The sequence below is a fragment of the Puccinia triticina genome, chromosome 6A (genome assembly GCF_026914185.1).
Source record: "Puccinia triticina chromosome 6A, complete sequence".
NCBI classification, from domain to species: Eukaryota; Fungi; Basidiomycota; class Pucciniomycetes; order Pucciniales; family Pucciniaceae; genus Puccinia; species Puccinia triticina.
This window is the reverse complement of record NC_070563.1, coordinates 6,582,316-6,609,854: the sequence shown is the minus strand read 5'-3', so window position 1 is coordinate 6,609,854 and position 27,539 is coordinate 6,582,316. Positions and strand designations below refer to the sequence as shown.

The 27,539-nt window shown below is 46.9% G+C and overlaps 4 protein-coding genes across 4 annotated transcripts; 3 read left to right on the top strand and 1 right to left on the bottom strand.

Annotated features, from left to right (window-relative positions):
- Positions 1 to 1,600: 1,600 nt before the first annotated feature.
- Positions 1,601 to 1,848, bottom strand: PtA15_6A759 (uncharacterized protein; the record flags this gene model as incomplete). The annotated part of the gene is made up of 2 exons (XM_053170498.1): positions 1,601 to 1,652; positions 1,736 to 1,848. 2 exons carry the CDS (start codon positions 1,846 to 1,848, stop codon positions 1,601 to 1,603), a joined length of 165 nt encoding a protein of 54 aa, XP_053021684.1.
- Positions 1,849 to 13,216: 11,368 nt separating this feature from the next.
- Positions 13,217 to 15,738, top strand: PtA15_6A758 (uncharacterized protein; the record flags this gene model as incomplete). The annotated part of the gene is made up of 11 exons (XM_053170497.1): positions 13,217 to 13,519; positions 13,604 to 13,672; positions 13,754 to 13,868; positions 13,950 to 13,977; positions 14,078 to 14,591; positions 14,670 to 14,903; positions 14,968 to 14,991; positions 15,064 to 15,140; positions 15,240 to 15,398; positions 15,499 to 15,569; positions 15,665 to 15,738. The coding sequence occupies 11 exons, from the start codon at positions 13,217 to 13,219 to the stop codon at positions 15,736 to 15,738; spliced, it is 1,668 nt and encodes a 555-aa protein (XP_053021683.1).
- A 969-nt stretch (positions 15,739 to 16,707) lies between these two features.
- PtA15_6A757 (uncharacterized protein) lies at positions 16,708 to 19,497 on the top strand (the record flags this gene model as incomplete). The annotated part of the gene is made up of 5 exons (XM_053170496.1): positions 16,708 to 18,049; positions 18,120 to 18,343; positions 18,406 to 18,700; positions 18,790 to 18,843; positions 18,932 to 19,497. The coding sequence occupies 5 exons, from the start codon at positions 16,708 to 16,710 to the stop codon at positions 19,495 to 19,497; spliced, it is 2,481 nt and encodes an 826-aa protein (XP_053021682.1).
- A 2,086-nt stretch (positions 19,498 to 21,583) lies between these two features.
- PtA15_6A756 (uncharacterized protein) lies at positions 21,584 to 25,002 on the top strand (the record flags this gene model as incomplete). Its single annotated transcript, XM_053170495.1, has 2 exons — positions 21,584 to 21,953; positions 24,563 to 25,002. 2 exons carry the CDS (start codon positions 21,584 to 21,586, stop codon positions 25,000 to 25,002), a joined length of 810 nt encoding a protein of 269 aa, XP_053021681.1.
- Between the last annotated feature and the right edge of the window lie 2,537 nt (positions 25,003 to 27,539).

The window sequence follows — 27,539 nt, the reverse complement described above, 5'->3', positions numbered from 1 at the left end:
AGGTTTTCATTCAGTATGTAAGAGTTGTTATATGTAAGTAAGAGGGTTGAGTGGGTACGTAAGTGTTTTGGGTGATGGGTGAGTATAAAAATTGATGAGTAATAAATTGAGGAACTAAAAATGGGGGTGAGAGAGCTCCTTGCATAGAAAAATGTAAGGAATTTTGGCTTCAAGGAAGCCCCTGAGTGAGGTATTTTAGCTGTCCTGGGCTGTACAACATGAGGGAGTTAAGAGGGCGTGGCTGAGTACAATTTATGCAAGGGGTACATACATGAGGAGGGGCTTTGCCAGATGATGTCATAATTTATGCAAGGGGTGCATACACCAGGGGAGAATTTGACGCACTCTCCAGAGAGTGCCTGACTGTAATTTTATGTTGTTCTGGGTCTGATGTCAGTCAGATTTGTATTAGGAAATGATTTATAAATCATTCAGAATTCAATTGGAATTCTGTCATAATTTATGAGGAAGTATCACAGGACCTCATGCAATGTTGTATAGAACTGTTTCATTCTTTAAGGATAACTCAATTATAAACTATACTGAAATGATATTTACTCAATGCCTAATTGTCAATCATTGCTGGTGAATTTATGTTGATCAATTCCTCTATGTAAAATGGGTTTCACAAAACATAAATGTGACTAGCTGGGGCTTTAATGGCTTTCTGACCAGTTTTGACTTGTCATGGAGCTGTGAAAGTCCCCTCTGGTGATCTGTCACCCCAATGTACGCGCGTACACAAAGGTGACATTGTCAAAATGCAAAACAGCTCACATACATGTGCATGGAGACATTGGAAAACAAAAAACCATAAAAAAGCCCCACAAGCTTATATGTGTTAAGAAGCCAAGTTGTTTGGCTGAAATCTGGCACCACAACCCTCCAAGCTTTACTTGAAACAAACTTTCATGTGCACTTACCGGGAGCGCAGCAGGAGGTGGGTCGAGTCCAAGGTAGGGCGGCAGCGGAGCACCTGCTTGGCGCGTGCGCAAAGGCACCCGCAGCGCGCAGCCGAGGCGCGCCAGGACAGGCCAAACCTAGTTGGTCAAGGATTAACCGGTACCAGCTGAGACCTAGCACCCGGAACCGGCACCAGAGCACAACAGCGCCAAAACTTTACGGGGAATTTTTGCCAGACTAAGTCATTTCTGAATATATCAAACCTCACTAATTGTGATGTTCAACTCAATCGCAGAAGCGACCTCAGCGGTGAAAGTGGCGGCAGGATTTTCGACAGGTGGTACAGGTGGACAAGGGGATGGGGAAGCGGGTAGTCAGTTGCTGGGGGTCATGGGGACACAAGACGAGTCGGAAGCACCGGCGCCACCTGAAGAGGAACAAACCGGCAGATGAACCAGCACCGGCCCATCCAAAGAAACCAAAAAAGGTAACCGTGAAAGGACCGGCGAGAAGTTCGACCCGGGCGACTTCAAATAGACCAGGAGAGCAGGAGAAGGACAATGACCGAGGGGGTGGGGAGGATCACAAGGAGGAAAGGGGGACAGGGCTGGAGGAGTTCAAGGAGATGTTAGGGGAGGATATTGGAGAGCAAGGGAACCAAAAGGGTACTGGTAAGCATAGGATGGGACAGGAGGAGCTAGGCATGGCTAGGGGTAGAAGGATTAGGGCTGACGGATTGAGGCGTCTTACTTTGCTTATCCGATAACCCGGTCAACGCGGAGGAGGAAATTCGGTTCATAGGAGGAGCAAGGGGGAAGGCTTCAAGGCGGACATACAGGGCACCATGCTGGAGGTGATTGGGAGGGCGTTAGCGGCTGAGGCGGCAGGACAGTCCGGCAAAGCAATGATGCTCTTCAAAATCTGTGAAGGCTTGGGTAACACCATCGCGAGCAATCCAGCAGCCCCAGTACCACAACCCCGGAACCTGGCAGCTCAGACACCCACGACTCAACCACAACCAATGGTTGCGCCTTCTCTCACGTTGCCAGCCACAGCCCCAGTCAATCCGGCCACCTCCGACCAACACCACAGTTTCAAAGTCCTGACCCCAGCAGCGGCAGTCACCCCGAGAATCAGGGAGTACGACAAGATGGTCCTCTTGACCGGGTTGGAGGCGGCAGTCCTTTTCGACGATGCCGCAATCTCAAACAACAATGACATTGGTCTTCCCAAGTTTTTTGCAAACAATCTCTTGGCGTTCCGAGCCCCCCTACCCTTGACAATTTTCAACAAGTGGTGGCAAGAACAGGTGTTCCTCCACCAAACCAAGAAGAGAAAAAAATTGGACAACCCTAGCGGAGATCAGTTGCGCTACACGGGCTTCCCGTATCTGAGCAAGTACCTCCAGACGTACCAGGAGTGGTCCGTCAACCACCAGGGCTTTCTTCGGGAGGTCAGCAAGATACCCTCCCATGCGAACTTGGCAAACTGGCTGGTAGCGCACAAGCGGAACGCGGATGGAATAATACGGAGGGAGGGCTTCATGACCGCACTCCAGTACGACATCCATGTAAGGATGAACGCCTTATGTCATTGGGTACCAGTACTGGGGGGGCGACTCTCTGTCGCAAACATCTTGATTTTCCAAACCAAGATCGTGCAGGAAGTCCACACCAAGACGGTCAGTTTTGGAGAGACCAATTTCACCAACAACCCCTACGCCGCTGGAGGCTGCCGTGTTGGTTGGGACCCCACGACCGGAAAGCAAGCCCGGAAGAAGGACAAGCAGGTGAACAAGACTCCCCTTCATTTACAGCAACCAGGTAAGGCGGTCAACCCCGCCAATAAACCCGGACCAGAAACCCCGAGAGGCCCTAGCAACCAGAGAGGGAATGGCGGCAAGGAGGGCAGCTTCAAAGGAAGCAAATGGGGGACGGGTTTTGACCACAACGGGGGAGGCTTGGGCAGCGGCAGTGGGGGGAACAGCGGTGGGGGAGGAGGAGGGGCAGAGGGAGGTTATGGGAAAGGGAAAGGTTATTAGTTAGTGTGTTTCCATTTTTATTTAGACCACCACCCATATTTTTCTGTACAATCTGCACCAAGCCCGGGGGGGCAGTGCCATCTTTGCTTGCACGGAATTTAATTAATTTAAGGTGGAACGTGACCTGACATTGGATCTCTTTATGATCCCCTCATTGAGAAGTGTTGAGAGCGTGAAGGAAAACAGCTACAGTGCAAAGGATAAGCGCCAAAGGGACAACGTACATACCCAAGGCACAAGCAAGAAGGGCACAAAGACCATTGGTCAGGCGAGGCAAGATGGCCAACAGGAGTCTCCTGCGAGATGAATATCACCGCCTGGGAGACCGCGCTACGGAAGGCAGACCTCCTCCCAGGATTCCAAGACGTACTAGACGGCTTCTGGGATGGTTTTGACCAGGGAATCTCAGAACACAAGCTGTCACGGGATTTGCCCTTTTTCACACCCCCAAATCACACCTCCGCGCTGCTGGCAAAGGGCAAGATAGAAGCTTCCATCCGCAAGGAACTAGACGCGGGCAGGATGTTTGGGCCGTTTACGTACGACCAAGTCCAAAAGCGTTTCAGCTTCTTCAGGACGAACCCGTTTGGAGCAGTGATTAACAGTGACGGCTCCCTCAGGCCAATCAACAACCTTTTGTTCCCGCACGGAAAGATAGGGATCCCTTCCGTGACCTCCTTCGTTGACGCTGATGAATTCAAAACGTTGTGGGATGATTTCAACGTGGTCGCCAGCTTCCTCAAAGAGAAAAAGGAACCGGTCCTGTTAGCCCTATTTGATTGGGAAAAGGCCTACCGCCAGATCAATGGCCGTACCTCATGGTACGGGATTTTGACAACAGACTCCTGTTGGATACCCGGATAACCTTTGGAGGAGTAGCGGGCTGCGGATCCTTTGGCCGGCCGGCGGACGCATGGAAAGAGCTCATGATCTCCAAATTCAATGTTTTAAACGTATTTTGGTGGGTTGACAATAATTTGTTTGTCAAACGACCGAGCTCAGCAACCCTGATGGCTGACATTGTGAAGAGATCCGAAGAACTGGGAGTCAAAATGAATAAGGAGAAGTACTCGCCCTTTCTAGAAGAGCAGAAGTACATCGGGTTCATCTGGAACGGAACCAACAGGACTGTACGGCTCCCGGAGGCAAAGCTAGCCAAGAGGATCAACCATATCCGTGATTTTCTAGAGATAGGCGCAACATTCACGTACAACGAAGTGGAGGTCATTGCGGGAAGGTTGAACCACGTAGCTTACATCTTACCACAACTAAGATGCTACTTGTGTGGACTATATTGGTGGCTCAAGGACTGGGTGCACCGGGAGACGGCCCGCCTGCTACCCCCCGACGCTGAAGAAGACCTACATACGTGGCTTACAACACTATCCGACTTCAAGCCAACAAGGCTGATCGCGAGACAAGAACCGATGGAGGTAGGATGGGTCTGCAACGTGTCAACCGGCTTTGGGGTAGGTGTACTCCTTGGAAAAAGGTGGGCGCAATTCCGCCTGCGATTGATGGCGGAGCTGGATAAGAACATCAACGAAGAGAAGAAAGAGGAGGAGAGGATATCAAGGCTAGAAACCGTAGCGGTGCGGCTAGGGCTACTGATGTTAATCAAGCTTGGAGCACGGGGAGGGAAGAATTTCATTGTCTGGACCAACAACACTACAACAGAGAGCGTTGTCACCAAGCAGAAATCCAAGGATTGGTTTGTCAACGCCAAATGGAAGAAGATCCAGGCAACGCTGATTGAGAACCAGATCAATCTCGTTGCAAAGCGCGTCACCTCGGCCAAGAACCGGGCCGATGAGCTATCCAGAGGGATCAGGCCAAACCACCGGACCCGCTATCAGTTACAGGTCGAGGTCAGGCTCCAGGCCACCTGGAGTAGCGGGTTGGGCTCAGAACCCCACATCTTAGTGTTCACAGTGGAGGAGAGGCCACACTACGCAAGGATCAGTAGCCACTCCCCCAGCTCATCTGTCTGTCGCGCCACGCCCTCCATCATGGAGAGGAGAAACACGGCAAAACTGCCGGAGAGATGAGAAGAGGACCTTTCCCACACTCAGGCGGCTTGGGGAGTTGGAGGAACAACTCCCGGGTCACCTATGCGACCCTGAGCAAAAAAGGGCTGCTGTCAGCCTTAGAGTCAACTCAGCTGACCTAAAGTCTGCCTTTTTCTACTTTTTACATATGAACTACTTCATATCTTTTTCATCTTAAGAGATAACCTTGTTTTGACTTCATATTCTGTTTCCTCATTAAATTTTAACCCTAGTTACAACTTACCAATTCTTTGTAACTATACTCCTTCCCTGAGTTATTGAGTCGTGACGCGCATGCGCAGTTGTGACTACCAGGCGCGCCAAACCACATGTACATATGTAAATTACATAAGCAAACTGTGAAAATTTTCGTAGTCAGGATCCCCCTTGCCTGAGGCGGATCTACAGACTCCAGCACACCAGAACCACACCCCAGATAACCCCAAGATCACCACCAAAGAGTTTACAACACTCCCAGTATACCTACCGTCACAGGCGCCTGGGATATTGACAGTAAGTAACCTCTTTCACTGAACCTTGTTTATCTCAGAGGTAGAACTCTGTGTCTTGCTTGATCTGCTCTTCTTTGCTGGCCTTTGCCTCACTCTTGATCACAGGGCTGTCCCTGCTTAACATCATTCTTTTTCTGTGGTTTTTGCAAGAAACAAACCACATAGGTTTCCCTTTAAAGAACCTTGAATATCCAGAAGGAAGCTAAAAAATTGTGGCTGGATTAAACTTGTCTAATCCAGGATCCCTCCACATTTCTTTGGTGAGAGGAGGCTGTAGCACTCTCTAGCAAAGCTTGGCAGCACTCTTCTGAAGAGGTAGCATTGCCAGTGGACGTGCATTCCCACCAGAATAACCTTGAATATCTGCTTATCTTGATCCTGCTCAGTTTTTCTCTCTTTTTCTCTCTCTCTTGTATATTTGTATTTTATTTATCCAAAGAAATCCAAATATTCCCTCCTTCTTTCTTGTGTCCTGCTGTCGCTATAGAGACTCAGGCTCACAGCTGCAAAGAGAAACCCACACAGGCTGAGTAGTGAGTACCATCCCGGTACTCAGCCCAACCCTATGCGGAACGGTAGCAGTAGGATTGGACCTTATTTTCATCCTTTTTTTGACTCAATTACAGATGATACCTGCCTTTTTTTAGGGAAATATGACAATTAAGGCAGGCCTTTCACATCATCCTTACCGGTGTGTATGTTTTGTTGATCTGAAAGAGGCCCAGCCTGCAATTTGTAACAACCTTTTATGAGCGCACATGAGGGAAAAGTTAGCAAAGTAAAAAAAATAACACCTTCATGAGCATGTGGATAATATGAATTGAACCCTAAGAAATCATCCCAATCAACAAACAGGTCAAATTGAGTTATGATTTAATTGCGGTAATTGTGTCTTAGTGGTTTCAACTGTGTTCTGATTGAGTTCCAGTCGAGTTCTGCATGACTTCTGCATGATTTATGGATGAATCAAGGATCAGTTTTGGATGAGTCCAAGCATTGTTCATTATTTCTTACACTGCTTTCACCAAAAGCATCCAGCACAGTTCAGGAAAAAGGGTACGGTATGGCACTCTCTGGTGAGTGCGTCAAAATCACCCCTGGTGCTAAGCTGTACAGGGAATGATCAGGTGATGTAATAAGACCAAACAAAGTTGAGTTAGAAGGAACTAGAATGTGGGGAACCATTCAGTTCAAGGGGCACAGCCTGCAGAGGCAGTGCTGCATGATGGCATGTAAATAACAAATAAATCCAAACCAATATATGTAGTGGGGATAGAATGGTGCGGGGAAAGGTGACTTGAGGTGCCTGAAAGGTGGTTGACTGGGTGCTACAGGTTTTACAAAGGGTCTAACTTTTAGTGTAGCGGGGCTCCAGTGATGCTTCCAGTGGGGGGGTTACTTTAGATGTGGAGTCCATTTATGGTGTCCAATGGATGGTATCTTGAGGCCTTCTGTATGTACATGAGAATAGAGATGGTGTCAGCCACTGAGACAATTGTCCATGTGTCTACAATGATAATTACAAGTCATTTACACACCAGGAAAATAAAATAGTCAGTTGATGACAAGTGACATCACACCAGCTCCAGCCAGCTACCCACCATCTATCCAATATCTATCCACTATCTACCCCAATCTCCCAACCATCTCCTCAACTTCCAAAATTTACTCAGGAGGTCCTGTTCAGTTTTTGATGAGCCCAACTGATCCTCAGTTCTGTCCTTTGGTACCCAGCTCATACTCAGCTTTTTTGCTCAGCTCATACTCAGCTTTTTCACGCAGCTCACTCTCAGAATTGGAAGAAATCCTTTTGACTAGTCCTTGCTCAGGTGATTCTCAGCTTTGTACTAGTCCTGGCGCAGCTGATGCTCAGCTTTTTAGCAGTCCTTGCTCAGCCTTTTCCTAGTCCTGTCCCAGCTGATGCTCAGCTTTGACCCAGTACTGGGCCAGCTGGCCAGCTGATGCTCAGCTTGCTGAGTATCAGCTGAGCCAGGCCAGAGAAACAAATGGGAATCAGCTTGGACAGAACCAGAGCTGAAAATCAGCTAGGCTAGGGCCAAAGCTGAGCATCAGCTGAGCCACAGCCAAGGCTGAGCATCAGCTGTGCCAGGGCCAAAGATGATCATCATGTGGCCGGTGCTAAAGCTGAGCATCAGCTGGGCCAGGGTAAAAGCTGAACATCAGCTGGGCCGGCCAAAGCTGAGCATCATCTGGTTTTGTCACATTGAGTGCTTTGATCCTGACACCTGTAATGTGAGCCCCAGATGTTCTGGTGGAGAGGAGCAGCATTGGAGCAGTGTTGGAGCTGAAAAAAAAGCTGTGTCATGTCACTTGCCATCAAGTGACTACTTTCTTTTCCTGGTGTCACCACCCGCAAATGGTTGTGGTTTTCTCCGCAGCCACACCCAGTGGTTTTCCTGCGGAACTCGTGCGGCCCCCCGAGAGCTTGTGCGGCCCCCAGACCTCCTAGCTGCATATCATTTGGGGTGCTTAGGGGCGGACCGGTCATCAAGGCATACACCTCAATGACTGGAGCCAGCTGCTCATTGAGGTGTACAGGTGCCTTGATGACCGGAGCCAACCGGTCATCTAGGCATACATCTCGATGACCGGCCAGCTGAATGGTCATTGAGGTTGTATAAAGGTACCTCAATGACCATCTGAACGGTCATTGAGGTATACATGAACCTTGATGACCGGCCAGCTGGCTGGTCATTGGGGTAGAGCCGACCAATCATCAAGGCATAAACCTTGATGAACGGAGCAGGCCGGTCATCTGTATACCTCAATGACCATCTCAATTGAACGGTCATTGAGGTGTATGCCTTGATGACCGGTCGGCTCCGGTCATCAAGGACCTTGATGACCGGAGCCGGCCGGTCATTTAGGTGTACAGGTACCTTGATGACCGGAGCCGGCTGGTCATCGAGGTGTATGTATACCTCAATGACCATCTGAACGGTCATCAACGTATGCATACACCTCAATGACCGGCCAGCTGGCTGGTCATTGAGGTAAATAGGTAGCTTGATGACCGGAGCCAACCATTCATCAATGCATACAACTCAATGACTGTCTCCCGTCTCAATTGAGATGGTCATTGAGAGCAGTCATTGAGGTGTGGTATACAGATGACCGGCTGGCTCCGTTCATCAAGGTCCTTCCTTGATGACCGGATGACCGGAGCCAACCGGTCATCAAGGCATACACCTCAATGACTGTTCAATTGAGATGTTCATCAAGGTATAAAGATTACCGGCCGGCTCCGGTCATCAAGGTTTATGCCTTGATGACCGGTTGGCTCTACCTCAATGACCAGCCAGCTGGCCGGGCATTGAGGTTCATGTATACCTCAATGACCGTTCAGATGGTCATTGAGGTACCTTTATACAACCTCAATGACCATTCAGCTGGCTGGTCATCAAGATGTATGCCTAGATGACCGGTTGGCTCCGGTCATCAAGGCACCTGTACACCTCAATGACCGGCCGGCTCTGGTCATCAAGGTGTATGCCTTGATGACCGGTCCGCCCCTTAGCACCCCAAATGATATGCAGCTAGGGGTTCCAGGGGCTGCACGGGTTTTCGGGGGGCCGCGCAAGTTCTGCCGGAAAACCACTGGGTGTGGCTGCGGAGAAAACCACACCCATTTGCAGGTGGTGTTAACACTGCGGGCATCTGGCTGTCGCTGCGGGCCGCAGCGACATCATGACGCTGCATATCAGAATGCAGCGTCAGCTGCAGCGACATCTGGCCGGCTGATTGATTTGCCTTTGGACAGCCGGCCACCAATACATAACAACCTCTTGATGACCGGTCCTTGTGCCGGCCATCAAGAGGATTATAACACACTCCTCTCACTCCTCTCGGTGACCAGCTCATGGACCGGTCATCGGGAGGAGTCCACACTCCTCTTGATGCCAGCACACACCGGCGTCAAGAGGAGTACAGACACCTCTTGATGGCCGGCACAACAACCGGTCACCAAGAGGAGTACGCACTCCTCTCGATGGCTGGCCCAAGGCCCGGTCATCGGGAGGAGTACATACACACTTCCCTTGATGAACGGCACAGACCGGGCATCGAGGTGCATGTACTCCTCTCGACGCCGGCCTGTGTTGGCATTGAGAGGAGTATGGATTCCTCCTCCCAATGACCGGTCCTTGTGCTGGTCATTGAGAGGAGTGTGGACTCCTCCTCCCAATGACCAGTCGTTATGCTGGTCATCGAGAGGAGTGTGGACAACTCTCAACGGCCGGCACAATGACTCCTCCTGATGGCCGGTCCTTGGGCCAGCCATTGAGAGGAGTGCGTACTCCTCTCGGTGACCGGTTGTTGTGCCGGCCATCGAGAGGTGCGTTGTGTGTACATACCCCGGTGGCCGGCTGTCCATCAGACAGCCAAGTGTCGCTGCATTACTTGTCGCGCGGGGTTTGAATCCCCACTGAATCGTCAGATGTTGCTGCGGTCCGCAACAACATTGAGATGCCCGCAGTGTAACCCAATGGCTAAAGGCTACTTTAAGATTGATCTTGATCTTGTGTAAGATCCTGTGTTCAAGTCCTCCTGTTGTCTTATAATATTACTTTTGTTGCAATCGTCACTTTATATGTACTAAACTGTATGATTTCACACTTATTTTGTATTTACCTTGATTGAGAATAATAATGTACTAATGGAGTATATCTCTCTATGGATTTACCATACATAGAGAGATTACATAATTATTCATGTAATTCCTCCTCTTAATTCTGTGGACCTCTACCCCCTCCTTGGAGTTAAGGATCCCTCTGGGGCTTTGACTCAAAGGAGGATCAGCTCCCTGTAATATAAAAGGGGGGGATCTTTCCTCTGGAGAGATCTTTTCCCCCAGATTATTACCATAAAAAACCTGTGCACCTTACTGAAATCATAAGTGAGTGGGGTTTCAGATAATCTAACTAACCTTTTTCTACTTTACAGCTCTTTCTCTCTTTGTGTATCTCTCCCCTAGGTACAGGTGTTATTATCACACCTGTAACCTAGATGATAAGTGATATATTCCTTATATGCAACGGCGCTTGGCTGATTCTCACCGCGTCCCCTTACATACGTAAGGGTGCCAGTCCCTCCGCCTTCCGGCGTCGAGTAGGACTTCTTTCCACTGGCCTTTAGGCTATAGTGTGACCCTAAAACCTACCACTTCTACGTAATTGTGGCGGTTTGCAATCAAAAAACCATCAACGCCACGTCACATAAGAGACGGGCGCTGACAGATGGAAACTTCGCATCTGGGTACCCGCGGCCAATTTTAGCCATTTCCTGGCATCGGCATCGGCATCCGCATCCAACAGCGGGTACCCGCGCGGGTATCTTCGGATACCCACCCCTCAAAACGTGCTTACCGGTTGACTGCTGCATATGTCAGTCAACTGGGAGGCACTTCTCCATATGGCTGTTGAACGGGAGGGACTTCTCTTGGTCAACTGCTGCATAATGCTGTTGTCCAGGAGGGACACCTCCTGGTCGACTGCTTGATATGGCTGTTGACCGGGAGGGACTCCTCCCAGTCGACTGCTCAATATGGGGAGGAACTCCTCCCGGTTGACTGCTTGATATGACTGTCAACCAGGAGGGATTCCTCCCGGTTGACTGGTGTGTATAGTCGTCAACTGGGAGGGATTCCTCCCGGTCAACTGGTATGTCTAGTTGTCAACCGGGAGGGATTTCTCCCAGTCAACTGCTTGATACATACACCTGTCAACCGGGAAGGACATATCCTGGTTGACTATTGTATGTTGCTGTTGACCGGGAGGGACTCTTCCTGATCAACAGCAACATAGAACGGCTTTATGGCTGCTGACCGCCGCAGCTCCTGTACCCTAGGGAGAGCGGATACCCGCCGGAATACACGGGTACCCACTGGATTCTGCCGGAATCTCAGACATCCGCATCCGCTGGCGGGTACCCGGGGCCAAGGGCCTGCAGCAGATAGCAGATACCCGCAACAGGCTCCGTGCGCCCATCTCTACAAGGCTGAGGATGAAGAGATGCTGTCAGTGCGCTTGGGCCACGAGCGGGCCTTGACGCTGTTGAACGACACCGTTGTCCCGGCGAATCTCTTCCTGTTCAACGCCTGCGGCATTCTCTGGAACCCTGCCCAGGACATCTATCCTCACCATCCTGGTCATGCCAAGTTGCAACCCAGCCAAGATGGTCAGCCAGTTTAAACTCTTTGAGCTCATTCATCCCCCTCCGGGTCAGTTGATCTGCTCCTTCCCTCGCTTTCAGTCTGTCAATCCCAACTGAAACAATTGATTTGTTTATCCCAACATATCTAACAAAATGGTCATCCTTGGCAAAAGTATAATGACCATCAAGCCAGAGAAGATCGCAGCCATCAAGACCTACTTGAACTTGATTGGCATTCAACTCAATGTCCTTGACACAGTTGAGTCCGCCTTCTTTCTACCATTCTTCAGCCTACCACCTATGCCTGTTTTCTGCCTTTGTAATACAAATTTTGCTACAAACAACACGTAACGGGCCGTCAGCCCGTTATTGTAACGTAACGTAATATGGATTAAATCCTTCCCAATAAAAATAACACAACAGCACTAATATAAAAATATGAGAAAATCCAACTAATGTTAGCGTGCAGCCGTTACTGGTAACGGCCACATTAACGTGCCCCCTAATCAATACATTATTGCTACGTTACCGTTACTGGTAACGTAGCTACCCAGTGTTACTCCAATTGACTTGGAGTACTCTAGTCTGTACTCCAACAATAATTGGAGTGCACACTCCATACACTCACTTTTGGAGTGCTTTTGGATTTTTTTTTGGAGTGCATTTAGGCTAACCCATGCGGAAAAGGGGGTACGCAAAAACCGGGTATATTTAGTGAGATTACTGGGCACATTTATCAACACCCTTTTTTTTATTTCATAATCATTCCTGGGAACTTATTTTCCACCCTTATAGCCAATCTCATGACTTACAGGCTGAGGCCTGAGCTTCTGCATTCAAAAATGTGGACCCAAAAACATTCAATCACCCACTGTACATGGGCTAACTGGTTAACTTGACAGTGGCACTGAGCAACTTGTGTGAACATTTTGTGGTTGTTTTTTTGTGCAGCCTTCCCTCAGAGCATGGTGCAAGCCCTAAAAGATAACACTTGCTCCCCACATGTAAGCATTGATCAATTCAAGTCAGATTCTTGCTGTGCCAGTTTGGAGAGGTACATACGGTTAATATAAGTCCCTCCTGATGGAGGCTTGCTGCGTGAGTTCAGCCTACCTCCCGGGGGCCCGAAGTCTTGAGGGCCTTGTTAAGCTCGAAGCTAGGCTCTGCGAAGTGCCTAGTTGTCTTTCCAGGTTGAAGTTGAAGGTTGTGCACACATACAACCCCGGTACAGCTCAACATGGAGGATATAGGAAGATGTATCAGGAGTGGTGTTGCCTCAAACCTCCAAACAAGCCGTTTCAAACCACTGTGGAGCGGATGGGCATGAGCACCCATCTTCCATACATGAGGGTGAAACCGGTGTTTGATATATGTATTTCTGTCACAGCTGGAAGATCCTGAAACAAGGGAGGCAAGGTTCTTCCACCATGCCAAGCGTAATACTAAGGCTTAAGACCCTCGAGGCACCTCACAGATCCTAACCAGGAAAAAACCTCTCTCAACTACACTCGTTACTCAGAAAATTAGTACTCACCGACTTAATGATGTTGTCCTGGACATACGCGAACTGGCGGAGCACCTACAGGATAATTGTACTCGGCGCGATAGCATCCCAATGTCTCGGCTCTATAGGCCCTTCTGATCAAATACCCACGACTCCCCATCTTGTCCGTCGCCTAATAACTCCGGCTGCCTCGCCGCAAAGCTCAACCGGATTAGCTCCCAATGGCGCCGTTACACCCAACCCTTGTACACCCATGGAGTTGTCTCCGCAGACTTGGGTTGACCTTGGAATCGACGATTACATCGCAAGTTATCCGAATGCTGACAAGCTGACCATTCAGGTGAGGCTTCTCAACTCCAGTTTGTTTTTCTCGTCTTGAAGGTAATCTGAGCATCTTGTATTTTACGTTCACTTTGTTCTCCAGCAATTCGCCGCTGAGCTCAATATGCCCAACTTCTTTTGCGGTATCGGGATGCAATGTTCGGCAGGCCAGGTTGAGTATTTCGCATCACCTCTCGAGTCACCATTCCAAACAGCGCCCGTCCAGCTAAACATCCATTCTTCTTTTTGCCAGCTTTGCCATCCAGCTGCTGGTGTGAACTGGCTTATCCTTTACGCTATCCAAGAATGGAATGCGTACATGAACAGCTTTTACAGTGCGATTGAGGACGCGGTCTCCCTCATGAGAGGTAAGCCAGCCAAAACTCTCGTGTCGAGCTACAAGAAGCTACCAGGCCTCATGCTTACTGCTTTTTGATGTCATATTTCAGATGCTTCTGCCGACATCGCTTCTGACTTGTACGTCCTCCAGAGCCAGGGTCAATGTTGGACGATGATTGAAAGATATCAAAGCTAATAACCATTGCAATTGTCTCTTGATTGATCTTCCCAAAAAAAGCATTCCTCGCGTTAAACCGGAGTCTGATCTTTTCGGCTGGTCGGTCGCCAGCGTGGTCGTTGGAGTCTTGGGTACTTTTACCGCCTTAATCGTCCCTGCGGTGATGCCCGCAAATGCGATGCGGATGGTAGTCGATGCGACTGCAATAGGAGCTGGTGCAGGATTGCTGGGAGGATTAGAACTCCCGGAGGTCGGACGGGCCACTGAAAATCAGAAGTTCCTTGCCGAATTGCAATCAGCACATGCTCAAGCCAATGGCGAACAGCCTGCAGACGTCTGGTCCAGTCATGACTCGAAGGTCATCAGTGATTTCTACAACGACAGACGTAAAAATCCAATACAAACCGACCACCACCCACCCAGTCCCAGGTCACAATCTTCACCCCCTTCATCGCCTCGCCCAGCTGGTCCAACTCCGTCAGCACCTCTTCAAAGCCCGGCACCTCATCTTCGGAAGCGAACGCTCACTCCTGCTGAGCTCCCCAAGAAGAGACACCCGGCTCCCTACGCTTTTGTAGGCATCTCATTTTGATTCTTCCCATGTCGTGGCACGTTTTAAAATCATGAAACCTCGCGCCTCTTTGGTGTACAGACTCGATGGTCCCGGATGTCATCCCACTTGACTGTGCTTCAAAACGATCTGCAAGGTATCGTCGCAGCTACCGTGGAAGTGGCCACTCTCCAGCCGCTTCTCGCTCAAGGAGGAATCGCCGAGATCCTCCGCGAAGGCTCCTTCTTGTACAAGAATCCCACACAAACATTCATGGCCGATAGTGTCAAAGATTTGGCCCAAATCAGCGCGTTATCCGAGTTCTTCAAATCTATTGTAAGTCTAATGCTTGTGCCGCCAATTCAACTCAACATTAATCGCAAGATCTTACTTTTTTTAGAAAATGTTTGTAACCATTGGAAGCGTAAGTGCTATGATAATTTCTGGTCTTATTGCTCATCAACAGGCTGATTTTTGTAATTCTTTCTCGAGATAGGATGATTGTAGATTCGGAGGTCCAAATGGGGCAAAGAACCACGAACAGGACTTATCCTCATGCACTAAAGACGGCCTGTGAGTAATTCTATCTCCTGTCCATTCTCCTCACAATCTTCTAAAACAATCAAAGAGCTAGGCCTGCCAACACGATGGCTGATATTCTCATGCTTATAGCATGATGAACATTATCCGGGCAGAAGGCAATAAAGTAGTTAACAAGACCCCTAACGCCCGCCTCCTCCAATCCAAGTATGGGTATTCGGTCCCCTACCTTGCTAACTTGGCCTGGGATTGTCAGAAGAAATATGGTGTCCAGAAAGAGGGCGAGTCTAAGTGAGTGGAAAGATTATCGTAATGAATAATACCCGCGAAGCAATCAAAATCCCCAGCATGAAGCACTCGTCATTGACCCACTTGTTCTTCTTTTTTCCAGCTTCCCGCCACCAACAAGCATGCATTCAGATTGTATATTCTCCATCCCCGTCTGTGATTGTACCCTTCCCGGTGAGTCTCTATCCCGCCACAATTTTGGGCTCTTTTTTCATTTTTCTACCCTGAAGATTGTTATTAACCCCATACCATTGATAACCGGTTTTCAGAGGTTAAACGCTTGCGCAAGAAAAAGAAAGGCACTGTCAAAGCTTGTCGAATTGGAGCCGGCCTTGCGATCTAAACCACCCACTCCCAAGACTCAAAGACACAAGTTCCAGGTCTATTCCTCAATCACTCGTTTATCAGATCTTCATTCTCTCCTTTTTTTCTTGGTGGTCTCCTTGTGTTGTCTTTCTTTCCTGCATTTTGGATTTCTAGTATATCATTAAAATTAAAAACCTGCTTGTTTTGCCATTTTTTATTCTCTTGGATCTCAATGTTCAATATCCGGGTCTTGCGGTCTATCTTCCAAGACAAATAAAAAGCCACTATCATCCCCAAAGTGTGCTTTCTATTTTTTCTCTTCTCTATTTGAACAATCATGAATTACATCAACACCGCAAGAGCTAGGCTAAGCTCAGAAAAGCGGCGTTTTAGCGCAGCGAAGCGGGTGGCCGCTTTTTTGATTTACAAAAAGCAACCTCAACTCGCTTCCTGCCTTGGATAAATGGCTGAAACAACGTGAAGGGGCGATGCCCTTTGGACTAGCCGCGTCTGACAGGCGATCCAACACAACAAACACCAAGGCGATCACCCTGGCCTCGCCCCAGACGACTGGGTCCTCCTCACCTGTGGGCACTCCTATCCGCTATCCTAGAGCGGAGCCCCCTGGGGCAGATAATGAGCGGTAGACCATACATACACCTGCCAAACAAAAAAATCCCCGGGATCCCTGGGCTCCTCGGGTTCCCCAGCAGTCCCCCAGCGCCGAAAATTTTACAAGTCCCCCACCCAGTGCGCCCGCCAGTCCCTAGCTCACATAACGTTGTACCCCCACCCACAAGCCTTACACTACACATCACACCCCTTACATTCGAAATCACACCTCTATAACACAACACTTTCCACTCGGCCATCCTCGACACAACAACAGCTCAAGTCCGCGACACGCAAGGTATGTATCAATTTGGCACCACACCCACCGCTTCTTATCATAAGCTGACACTACAATGAATCCATCACTCGGCACAGGATACCTACCCAATCAAAAATGTACTCAGGCGGATTCAACTGGAAATCTAACGCACCCCCACCCCTTGGCTCCTTCCCAGCCGCCAACAATCAAGCTCGTTTTCCGTCCACGCCTAGCTCGCAGGGTCACTTTTCACCCGCGCCTAGCTCTCGTGGTCTCTTTCCTACTGCGCGCCATGCCGATGGTCAACTTGCCCTTCTCCCAGGAGCACCACCTGCCGCTTCTTATTCTTCCGAGTCCCGTGCTATTCCCTTGTCGCTTCAACGTCCTCTTCCAGGAACCGGTCAACCAGCAGATTCTTCTTATCACGTTCATCGTAGCACAAACATAGATCTAGCACAGCCAAACCAGACTCGATCGCATCCTCCACCCATACACACCCAAGAAAATCTACCAACATTGGACACTACAACACACCATCATCAGTCCAACAACCAAACTAGATACTGTCCCACTCCGGCGCGCACCAACCCAGACAACTTACCCACCCCAGCATTGACGCGAATTTCACAGTCAAACAACCCAAACTCATCCCGCTTAAATGTACCGCAGCACAACCAGACTCAATCACACCCTCTACTCCAACGCACCCAAGGTCAATTACCAACATCGCACACCACACCGCTTTTTCAGTCCAAAAACCAGACTGGGTATTGTCCTCCTCCCGCCCACGCCCAGCCAGACAGCTTACCAACAGCAGATTCCGCGCAAAATTCCCAGTCGGACCACCGGAACCCATCCCGTACTGCAGACGAATTAGAAGCTGATCTTCTGTCCGAAATCAACAGTTTCACAGCTACCACCAGCGGAATTACTTCTCGTGGTAGGGGTAGAGGCCAAGGATTGCGCGGCGGCAGAGGAAGCAGAGGAGGGAAAGTAGTAAGAGGCGGCAGAGGTTCAAGAGGTGGGAGAGGCAGGGGTGGTCACTCGAATACTGGCAGCAGAGGGGTTTCCCCAGTTGAAGAGACGCCATCGCAGAACACATCGTTCCTTCCTTTCAATAACCTGGAAGACAACAAGAATGACGAAGGTACTCCTGCAAACGACGAAAATACTCCTGTTGAGAGGCAACAGCTCAAGCCTCACATTATGGATGAGCTTCAAAAGCTAGAGTTGGACGAGCTGCGTCGCCGGGCTGTGAAATATGCTCACTATAAACGTCTTGTCCCTGATGATCGGATTGAGTTGAGTAAAGCATACTTTCAATATCAGAAGGAAGTTTACTTGATTATCTGCAAGCAAAAACTCCATGTAAATCCTCCTCTTGAGCATCTAGGGCTACTCTCTCGGATCAAAGGATCAACATGTTACAACAATTTTTGCAAGTATGATGAAGTGGCAAGCAAAACATTCACCGATCGTAAGTTTTTATCTATTTTATGGTGATTGCTACCTGAACAAATGTACTTGCTAACTATAGTATTGATCAGCTTCTATCCACGTCAACGAGCGCATGAGCTTATGCGGAGAGCTTTGGGATGAGCTTGACCAAGAAACACAGGACATGTGGAAAGACCCGGAATTTGTCAAAGCAAAGAAAAAACTACTCGGTCCAGCGGAAACTGAAACTCAGCCTGACAATATTGGTTCCTTACCACTGAAAAGGAAGGCACGCTTCAAAATTCATGAATGGGCCAGGAGGATGAAAAAGGATGTGAGTAGTTTATCTGAAATTCTCTTCTGCATATCTCATTGAATGTGGTTTGGCCTCCACAGATGCAAAACTTGAGTACAGCCCACAACTTGGAAGGCTTTTTCGTAATTGTACCGAGGGACCCAGAATCCGGCTTGCTTGTTACTGGTGGTAGTCTGCTAGGGGACCAGTTTGTCGACATGATGACCTGTAGGGTTCCCAATCCTTGCCGAAGTTTTTATTCGTTTGTTAGTGGTCAGGCGGCAATCCAGCAGATATCGGGAAAAGAACCACCCGCCCCAGTCCAATCAAAGACTTCAAACACTTCCAAGCAAGGAAAGAAAGGAGTCGAAAAACCAGAGGATGCTTATTCAAACGGTGAGTTAAACTGTTTAGTTTAGTTCTTGGTGCTCATTTCGTTTGTGGTTTGTTTATTTCTTGCTGATGGTTGTAACAAATATGTTCAGGTGACAAACGTGCTAATCTCGATGCAGTGCGTGAGCAGTTGGCAAAAGCAATCTGTGAGCAACAAAGAACATCATGACTTTGGCTGATTTTGTGATATTTGTATTGAAAAAATATATTCCTTTTATTGGCTTTTTGGTTCAGATGATGCTACCCATGGTGTACATGATAAAGGTTGGCCGGGAACCCATACAAAAAAGGTTCTTTCCAAGTTGGATGTTATATTGCAGGTGAAGAACAACCCCTGTGGGGTCACACCAGAGGAATTTTGTGGCCGACTCACAGACATGAAGAACAGACGCCTAAAGCGAATCCTCATGGCGTTAGAAGAAGGATGGGTTGAGTTAACAGGCCCACCCGTACCTCAAGTTGAAGAAAATGGCTTTGCTGCTATCGGTGGGGCTATGCTCAACAGCGACAGTGATGCGAGTGGGAACGGTGCAAGGAACTCGGGCGCTCCAGACAAGGAAAGAACGGTCGTGCGGGCTGGATCAAAATGGAAGAAGCCAGCTAAAAAAAAGGCATTACGGAAAGGCATACCAAAAGGCAAGGAGAAGTCTCCAATTCTAATTTATCTCGGGGTCGGGGCAAGAAACGTAAGACACCAAGTTGTGATAGTGCGAGCAATCACCTGCGCACTGCAAAGAAGCGGCGATTGGTCATCAGTGATAGCGAAGATGATGATACTGATGAAGACTTATGAAACTTAAGAAGAAATGTAAGCACAATTGGTCTGCTTTTTAATCTCAGCATCTCATGGTGAATTTTCAAGCTGCATATTAACTCAAAGTTGACAATTGATTTCCTCCTACTAACAAATTCAACACAATTTCTCTTCCATCTATTGCTCAGCTATAGTGCTATTTGAAAATTTTCTTTTTGTTTACTTCAGATCCATTGTGCTCCAGTTTTGTCTCAGTTCCACAACGGCCTCTTCTTGTCTCCTGATGCTTTCAGCCATTGATAGTTTGTTCTTTATAATTCCTGACCGCCTTGTTGAGTTTAAAACCTTTGCACATATGTAGGCAATGTGTCAAATCAGGCATTTTGTGTTTTGTCTTTTAGAAATAATCCGCTCCGGCGTAGCACCTATCAGAGCTGTTCAGCCTGCCAAGCGACACCCGGTCTCTCAGGTGAATTGTACATATGTACCAGCTCACGTAGCACTTCACTAGACAAACAGTTTTCCGGCCAAAACCATGTACCTGGTACCGCACCTGGCACTGCTGCGCGGGTGCGCGGCGGGTGTGATACCTGCCAAGCAGTGCCGGTTACCGCCCCACGGGTAACAGTTGACATTCTCTAAGGCGCAACATTGCAATTCTTATAGTAAATTGCAATTCTTATAGTAAATAGCAAATGCACATGCATCATTCTAATGCCATTATTGACTTCAGCTGAAAGTAGCACCAAAGCAAAACAAACTTGCCCAAAATGGCACAGTTGATGTACAAGCAAACCAACATGAAATTTCTCTTGTTTCATTGTGACCTGGCTATAGTCTTGAGATTTCTGATATATTAAGACTGCCTTTGTTGTGTTATAATCAAGCTTGATAAATAATGGGTGTTTTGTGAAATATTAGAATCATTCCTGCTAAAAATTTTAGTTTCACGCAGAATTGATCTGAATTTATCACATTCAATGATAATGCTAAGAAATGGGGCCTAACTGAGGATCACTCCCTCATTCCAAATTTATTTGCTTATGAACAAGTTTTCGTCTTTTTCTAAGCAGTATGGGTTGTATTTAAAACCAATTATTTGCTTATGAACAAGTTTTCATCTTTTTCTAAGCACTATGGGTTGTATTTAAAACCAACCATGATAAGCTCAACCATTTAAAAAAACAAACTGGAATACAAAGAAAAATTGATGATTGGTTTTTCTTTGTTGTACCAGCTCAGGATCTGAAGAAAAGTGAATCAAAAATTTATAGAAAAGGGGTAATAGAAATAAATTGTTTGTGGTATGCATTGCATTAAATCAAATCAGGATCTAGAAGAACCACAGAGGTACTTACTCACCATGCTTGATCTTGCTCTCTGATCTGAAAACTCCTTTTGATTGACTGCTCTCTGATTACAATCAATTTTCCTGGCCTTTTTCATCTATAGACTTTGCTCAGTTCCTGTTGAAAATTCCACCTCAATCTCCCAAGTGACCTGTCTATCCTGAATGATACATCAATTTTGTGCACAAAGAGTTTCTGATGCGCAAGGTAGATCTGCTCAAACATATCTAAGTGGGTTTTAGCATATCTTGGGAAACATAAGACAACTTGAGCTATGTTAATTCACAATACCTCAAATGGCTTGATAGAAAATGAATTTTGATTTACCATCCCTTTTTTAAATTTTAATCAATCATGTCTTCATGTACAAAGCCATCTTTCCTGGTGCACAATGGTTTAATGATGACTTCATTTTTTACGGTTTAAAAAAATGATTTTTTTTTCATAACATTTCTGAATATAAAGTGATTGTGACTTTGAGAACTACATATGTTGGCGACTGTCCCTCTTGCTGATTGACCTCAGCCTTCTGAATACTCTACCCGTGGAAAACTCGAGTATTGTTTTACCGCGCGCAAATATTTTTTTTCGCCCCCAAAGATCTTCTCCCCAGACATTTTTTAACGTTCCACAACCATCTCAAGTTTCCTCTTTCAGAACTCGACTCAGTACCACAATTGACCTCTTCCGTAAATCATGGGGAAGCACAGAGTAAAGCTGCCTGTTGGCAATCAAACACAGCGACTCCAACAACAACTGAATTCCAGGCGAGACGAAGGAGCTATGCGCCGCCTAGAACAAGCCGAGAGATCCCAAGACCAGCAGCAAAATGTCGAGGAACCTGCTATCACTGGAATGTTTTCCCGTCAGCAAAATACATTTGATGAACCTCATACCAATAGCATTCAATTACCCGGCCTTGAAGATGATGCCGACGATGAGGAAGAAGACAAAATTCAGACCTTGGAAACTTTCGTCCGGGAGGAACCAGACGAAATAGACGAGATGGTTTGGGAAAGTAACAAAAGATATCGACAAAGAGCTCGCGAATTCAATTGGAACCTTCTTCTTGGCATCCTACATCCAGTTTACATGGACCAAAAGATTCGAACAAAAAATTGGTGCTCAGACAACTCTTACGACAACTTCTCCGGTCCGTGCAAGTGTTTGAAGGAATCAAAAAGTTGGCGATTTGTGGACTTGGTTGACATCCGCGGTATGTGTTGCTTGACTTGACTTGGGTATTGAATCGCACCTGACTAACCCACTGCACACACACCCAACATGAAGCGCAACGGCGCATAAAGCTAGATTTCTGCTCTTGTACCCCAGATGCTGTAAGACTGCTCCAACTAGGATACTTGGCAGGATCGCCGGTGAAACCTCAGACCGCGTTTTCGGCCCCTCTTCTCATTTTCCACAACTCTCTGTGGAACCATTGTCATGTGGGTGCATTGCCTTTCACTTTGGCACTCACACAGTTTCTAGAGCCCCGATCACAAAGACTGAAGGTTCGAGGTCGTAAACACGTGAGTCTGGTGCTAAAGCTGAATCAAGGCCAATATTGACTAAGGTTCATATAATTCTCAGGCACGAGATTTACGGAAACCTTTCACTGCGGCAGTGGATTTGTACCGTCGACTTGAAGAAATTTCAGACTCCACGATATATTCAGTTCTTCAATTCACCACCCAGCAAGTTCTAGCCTATGTTTCATGCCCAGCGTGCTTTGGACCCCAACCACTCGATACGTCAGTCTACCCGGACACTACTTGTGACCGATTAGTGGTTTGTCTGGATGGGAATTTCTAGCACCGCCACCATTCAAAGGCAAGCCGCAACCACAAACATCTGCGAACCCCTAGGATTTTTCTAAAAGAATCCGAGGTTGAAAAAGTGAAATGCAAGATCAGACAAAAGGAGATGGAAGATAGTACCCCGGAACAAGCGGACCGATGCACTGAATCCCACAAAGCTGCTGATGACAAGCGGAACGAGTCGACGTGGAAAGGTTGTGATGATACTGGTTTGATGGGCTGCTGCTGCCGACATGATGCAGCAATTTATCTTGCCAACATCCACAAATCAGGCGAACAGCGTTGCTTCCCATTGGCCATCATTCAGAAACTACTTTCAGCAATTGAACCTGATCAGAACGGTGGAATTCTTTACGATATTGGATGCTCACTTGATAAATTTATCAATTTGGTGAGTGAGCGAGTGACTGGGCCTGCAAATCATCTTGGTTGATTCTAAATTTGTTGGTCTTGGTTGAATTGTCTAGAGGAAGCTTCTCACAGAGGATCGATCACGAATCAAGTTTGGAACCTCTGTATTTCATGCCTATGCCCATGACTGGACTTGCCAGTTGGATTACCATTCCCGCTACAACGAGGCGTGGGGATTATCTGATGGGGAAGGCTTAGAGCGCACATGGTCTTCCCTTTCTCCCTTAATTAGCCTCTTACGATATGCTACTCGGAACCACCGTTTTGGCTCAATCTCACACCACCTGGCTCACCACAATAAGAGGGGAATTCTTCAATTGGGTAAGTTTGCTCTCATTGGCTTACTGATTCTTTACCGTTATCCTGTTTCAAAATCTGGCTGAACTAGTGTGATTGATCTTTTTCTTTTGGATAGCTTATTGGATTCGCCAAAAATACATCAAAGCGGTCCAGCAACACCAAGAAACTCAATCAAAATTGTCAAACCTGCTTTCTAAGCGGAATCCTCATAGTCCTTCCGGTCGAAATTACACCCGGTCTTTTTTTAGGCGACAGTGGTCGGCACAGCGAGCATTTCAAAGCAATCACTCTGATGTTGAAGTAGTGCGAATGAAGAAATTGGTGGCTATGTATCAGCGAGAAAATGTGATTGATTTGATGAAGTAAGTTAGTCAATCATTTGTGCAAGATTATTTGATTTATTGTCTTTGTTATTCTTAGGAATCGCTTACGCAACCCATGAATATTTGATGCCTCTGCGTCAGAGGTGCAAGAGCTCTGGGACTCCATTGAGGCGGAATCTGAACAACTCAAAGAGGATATTGAACAGTTGTCTGGAGACAATATGCCCGCCGGAAACGGTTAGTACCCCCTGCTATTGTATCATGATTTATTTGAATTGTTTCAGGATTTGCTTTAATCGTCTTGAATTTGTGATTGGTTAAATCTAGTACAAGAACGGAAGCTGCGCCTTTTGCTTTGGAGCGTCAAATCAGACTTGTTTGTTGAAGCGGCTCATTTGAAGGCTGAGAGGCAGCCACTGGTAGATACAAGACGGAACGGCTCACGGTTGGGAACTAAGATGAAAGAAAAGGTGTTCAAGGCAATCAACGCCCGAAGGCCTGCCGTTGTTAAATTGATCACAGAATACAACCAACAATACTCCGAGTACAAGTCTAAATTTCCTGATCAAAATCAATCTAGAATTCGAGATGATGACCTACTTTCTTATGAAAGACTCAGCACAATGCCTTTGGAAGATGCCTTCTGGAATGATGGCTTGTTTTACCATTCCGATGCACCGTGGGCAGTCGATCCGGATGTACGTGAAGGGATCAACTGCGTGCTTATCTTGGATAGAATTAACGAAGAGTTTGAGCTCATTGCCCAAGAAATGGTGCGTGCAATGGCTTGGGCTATTGGGCTCTACAAAGCCATGATGAATAATATAACTTATCTCGAAGGTCGTGAGTTATTTTCACTCAGGTTCTTTTTTGCTGTTCTAACCTACTAAAATATGACTATGGAAAAATAGGTATTAGCACCCTCGCAGATGACACCAATGCCGTCGGAATTGAAGAAGATCTTGTTGACCAATTACAACTGTCTAACATGACTCGTTTAAACAAGGCAAGAATAATTAAAGGAGAGTTGATGGATCGACTGAAGGAACACGCCGCATTAGTGGAAGGATGGTTGGAAGACTTCTTGTGGCTATCACAACGCTGCCAGCGAATTGAACACCAATCCTTCATTACCCATTGGACGGAACTTTTGATCCGAATTGAGCAAGACCAAATCGGAAACTCCATCAATGAATACAACATCGATGAGGCTTTAGAAGATTTGGTATTGGAAGAAGTTGTTGACAATGGCGAGGAGGTGGATGATGGATTAATTGAAACTGATCAGGTCGGTGGGGAGGACAACATGTTGGCTGGTGGTTTAAACACTGTTGGTGTAGGGGCATCATAGGCTGTTGACTTCAAGGTTTTTTTAATTTCATTCATTGCAAATTCATTTTATTGTTGGGCATGTTACATCTGTGATGTTGTTACTCCTCTCTGTGCCGATATTTATAGTATCTTCATTTTTTTATGCGCAACCAGTATTGCAAACAAACTTTTCAATCACTTACTGCTGAAACTACAAGTCTTACATGTGAGGTATGCAATTATGCGGGGACTGGGCAAGTGCTGATAATCTGGGTGGCAAGCGACAATCTGAGCGGCAAGGCAAAATCTGGGCTATAAGCTTTGAGCCTTTCAAGCTCAACTAGACCAGCCCGAGCTTGGTAAGTGGGGAGGTGCTGTACGGTGGCACCGAATTGATACCTTGCGTGTCTCGGACTTGAGATGTTGTTGTGTCGAGGGTGGCCGAGTGGAAAGTGTTGTGTTATAGAGGTGTGATTTCGAATGTAAGGGGTGTGATGTGTAGTGTAAGGCTTGTGGGTGGGGGTACAACGTTATGTAAGCTAGGGACTGGCGGGCGCACTGGGTGGGGGACTTGTAAAATTTTCGGCGCTGGGGGACTGCTGGGGAACCCGAGGAGCCCAGGGATCCCGGGGATTTTTTGTTTGGCATGTGTATGTATGGTCTACCGCTCATTATCTGCCCCGGGGGGCTCCGCTCTAGGGTAGCGGATAGGAGTGCCCACAGGTGGAACAGGTGGGTCATATGACCAACCTATTCCGGTAATCAAGGGGAGGAAATATTGATGAATTATCCATTCTGGTCATCAAGGCCACCTCTCAATGACCTGTTTGATGAAAAAAGCTGGCGGCACCCGCCTTAAGTACTGCCGGTACCCGCCTGCAAGCGGTACCGGATTAGGTACCAAGCACTGCCTTTGGTGTCAGCCTGTATGTAACTAACCGTGTCTGAGAGGGTTGTTACTATCAAGATGATGGTGTAAGATGCCAAGGATGGGCCAATGGGTTTGTGGTAAGACCTGTAAAAGGTTTCACTCAATCAGTAATCTTGACTGAGAGGCTTGCTCAATTAAGGCGCATCCAGATCAACACAGAGTGTTAATAGGCATCCAAGGAATAACTCAACTTGGGTTTGTGGTTTTACCTACAGAAAGGTAAGGGTAATCAAGAGTTGAGAGTATTCCTGAATTGAATGATGGGTGAGAATGAAAGCACTGTTTAACTATAGTATGGGTTAAACTTTGCTGTAATAATATTCTGAGGGATAAACAGTCCTGAGGGGCGTGTTTATATAGAGGGGAAAGAGCAGGAAGGAATATGAGGCGCTTGGAGGCGCTTCAGGACCAGGGGGGAACTGGAAGCGCTCAAGGGAAGCAGATCCTCATGAGGATCAACATTGGAAATGATCAGGGCAGTGTAATGATCAGTACTGATCCTGGATCAGTAGCAGTGCACACTAGCTGATCATAACCAATCATTGATTCCATTCAGTGCTCTTTGAATTGGATTACATCATGTATTGTTTATGTAATTATATCATAACCAATATATTATGTAAATGGGGACTGAGGCGTAACAGGGGATAAATGAGTGATACCTGTCTTGGGGTATTTCACGTGTACAGTAATATTACAATGTATTGTAATCTTACTGTTGCACGTAACTTAACTTTCATAACAACAGTACATTATGGTAACTGTATTTAACTATGGTTATCTGTAATGTAATGTATAACAGGAGTACATTCTTAAGCTTGTATCAAATGATATACATATGTAATAAAGGTGTAAAAGGAATGTACTATATGTAATGTGAACAATTGCAGGTACTTGGTACGTGTAAGGTACTGTGACACGTACTCTGTGGCTGACATTTGGCAACAAAACAGGGTGGTACCTGGGTGCTCTACTTTGACATTCTCTACTATAATTTAACATCAAAAGAATGGGAAAAAAAATCAAAGTCCTTAATAGGGTTCTGAAGGTGCTGTACTGATATCAGGTCATCCTTTTTGCTGATATCAGGCCGTTGTTTTTGATTCCTTGGATTATCCAACAACTCTATCTTGCTCTTAGTGGTTCCTCAATTTAACAAAGCAAATGGAGGGCAAAGCTCCATCTTGCTCAATGGTGCTATATGAATATAGCCAACTGATTGAAACCCGAGATTGTACAGCCTCTCCGTTGAGTGCACAAAGTGGTGTGGGAGAGGCTTGTATCCAATGCGGACTTGCTTGCGTGTCACGGTTGGATTGTTTTGGTGGTTTTTCTCTCTAAAAGCCACCAAAAATACAGTTTTTGATTTTTGGAGACCAAAATCAGGCATGGTATGCTCATGATGTGGATCTTCATCCATGTCAAAAAACATTTTTGAATTTCCACAAAACGTAGAGACCAATTTTTTTACAAGAAATTTGTTGTCCAACTAGAATTTGGAGTTTTTTTTTTTTTTCTTTCAAACTTGACCGTTTCATATGTAACCCTTGAAGGTTGAGCTTACTGTCCCATAACTGTACATAAAATTTTTGGAAATATTTTATCAGTGAGAGACTGATTTACAAATCAAAGAAATGACTGGTGAG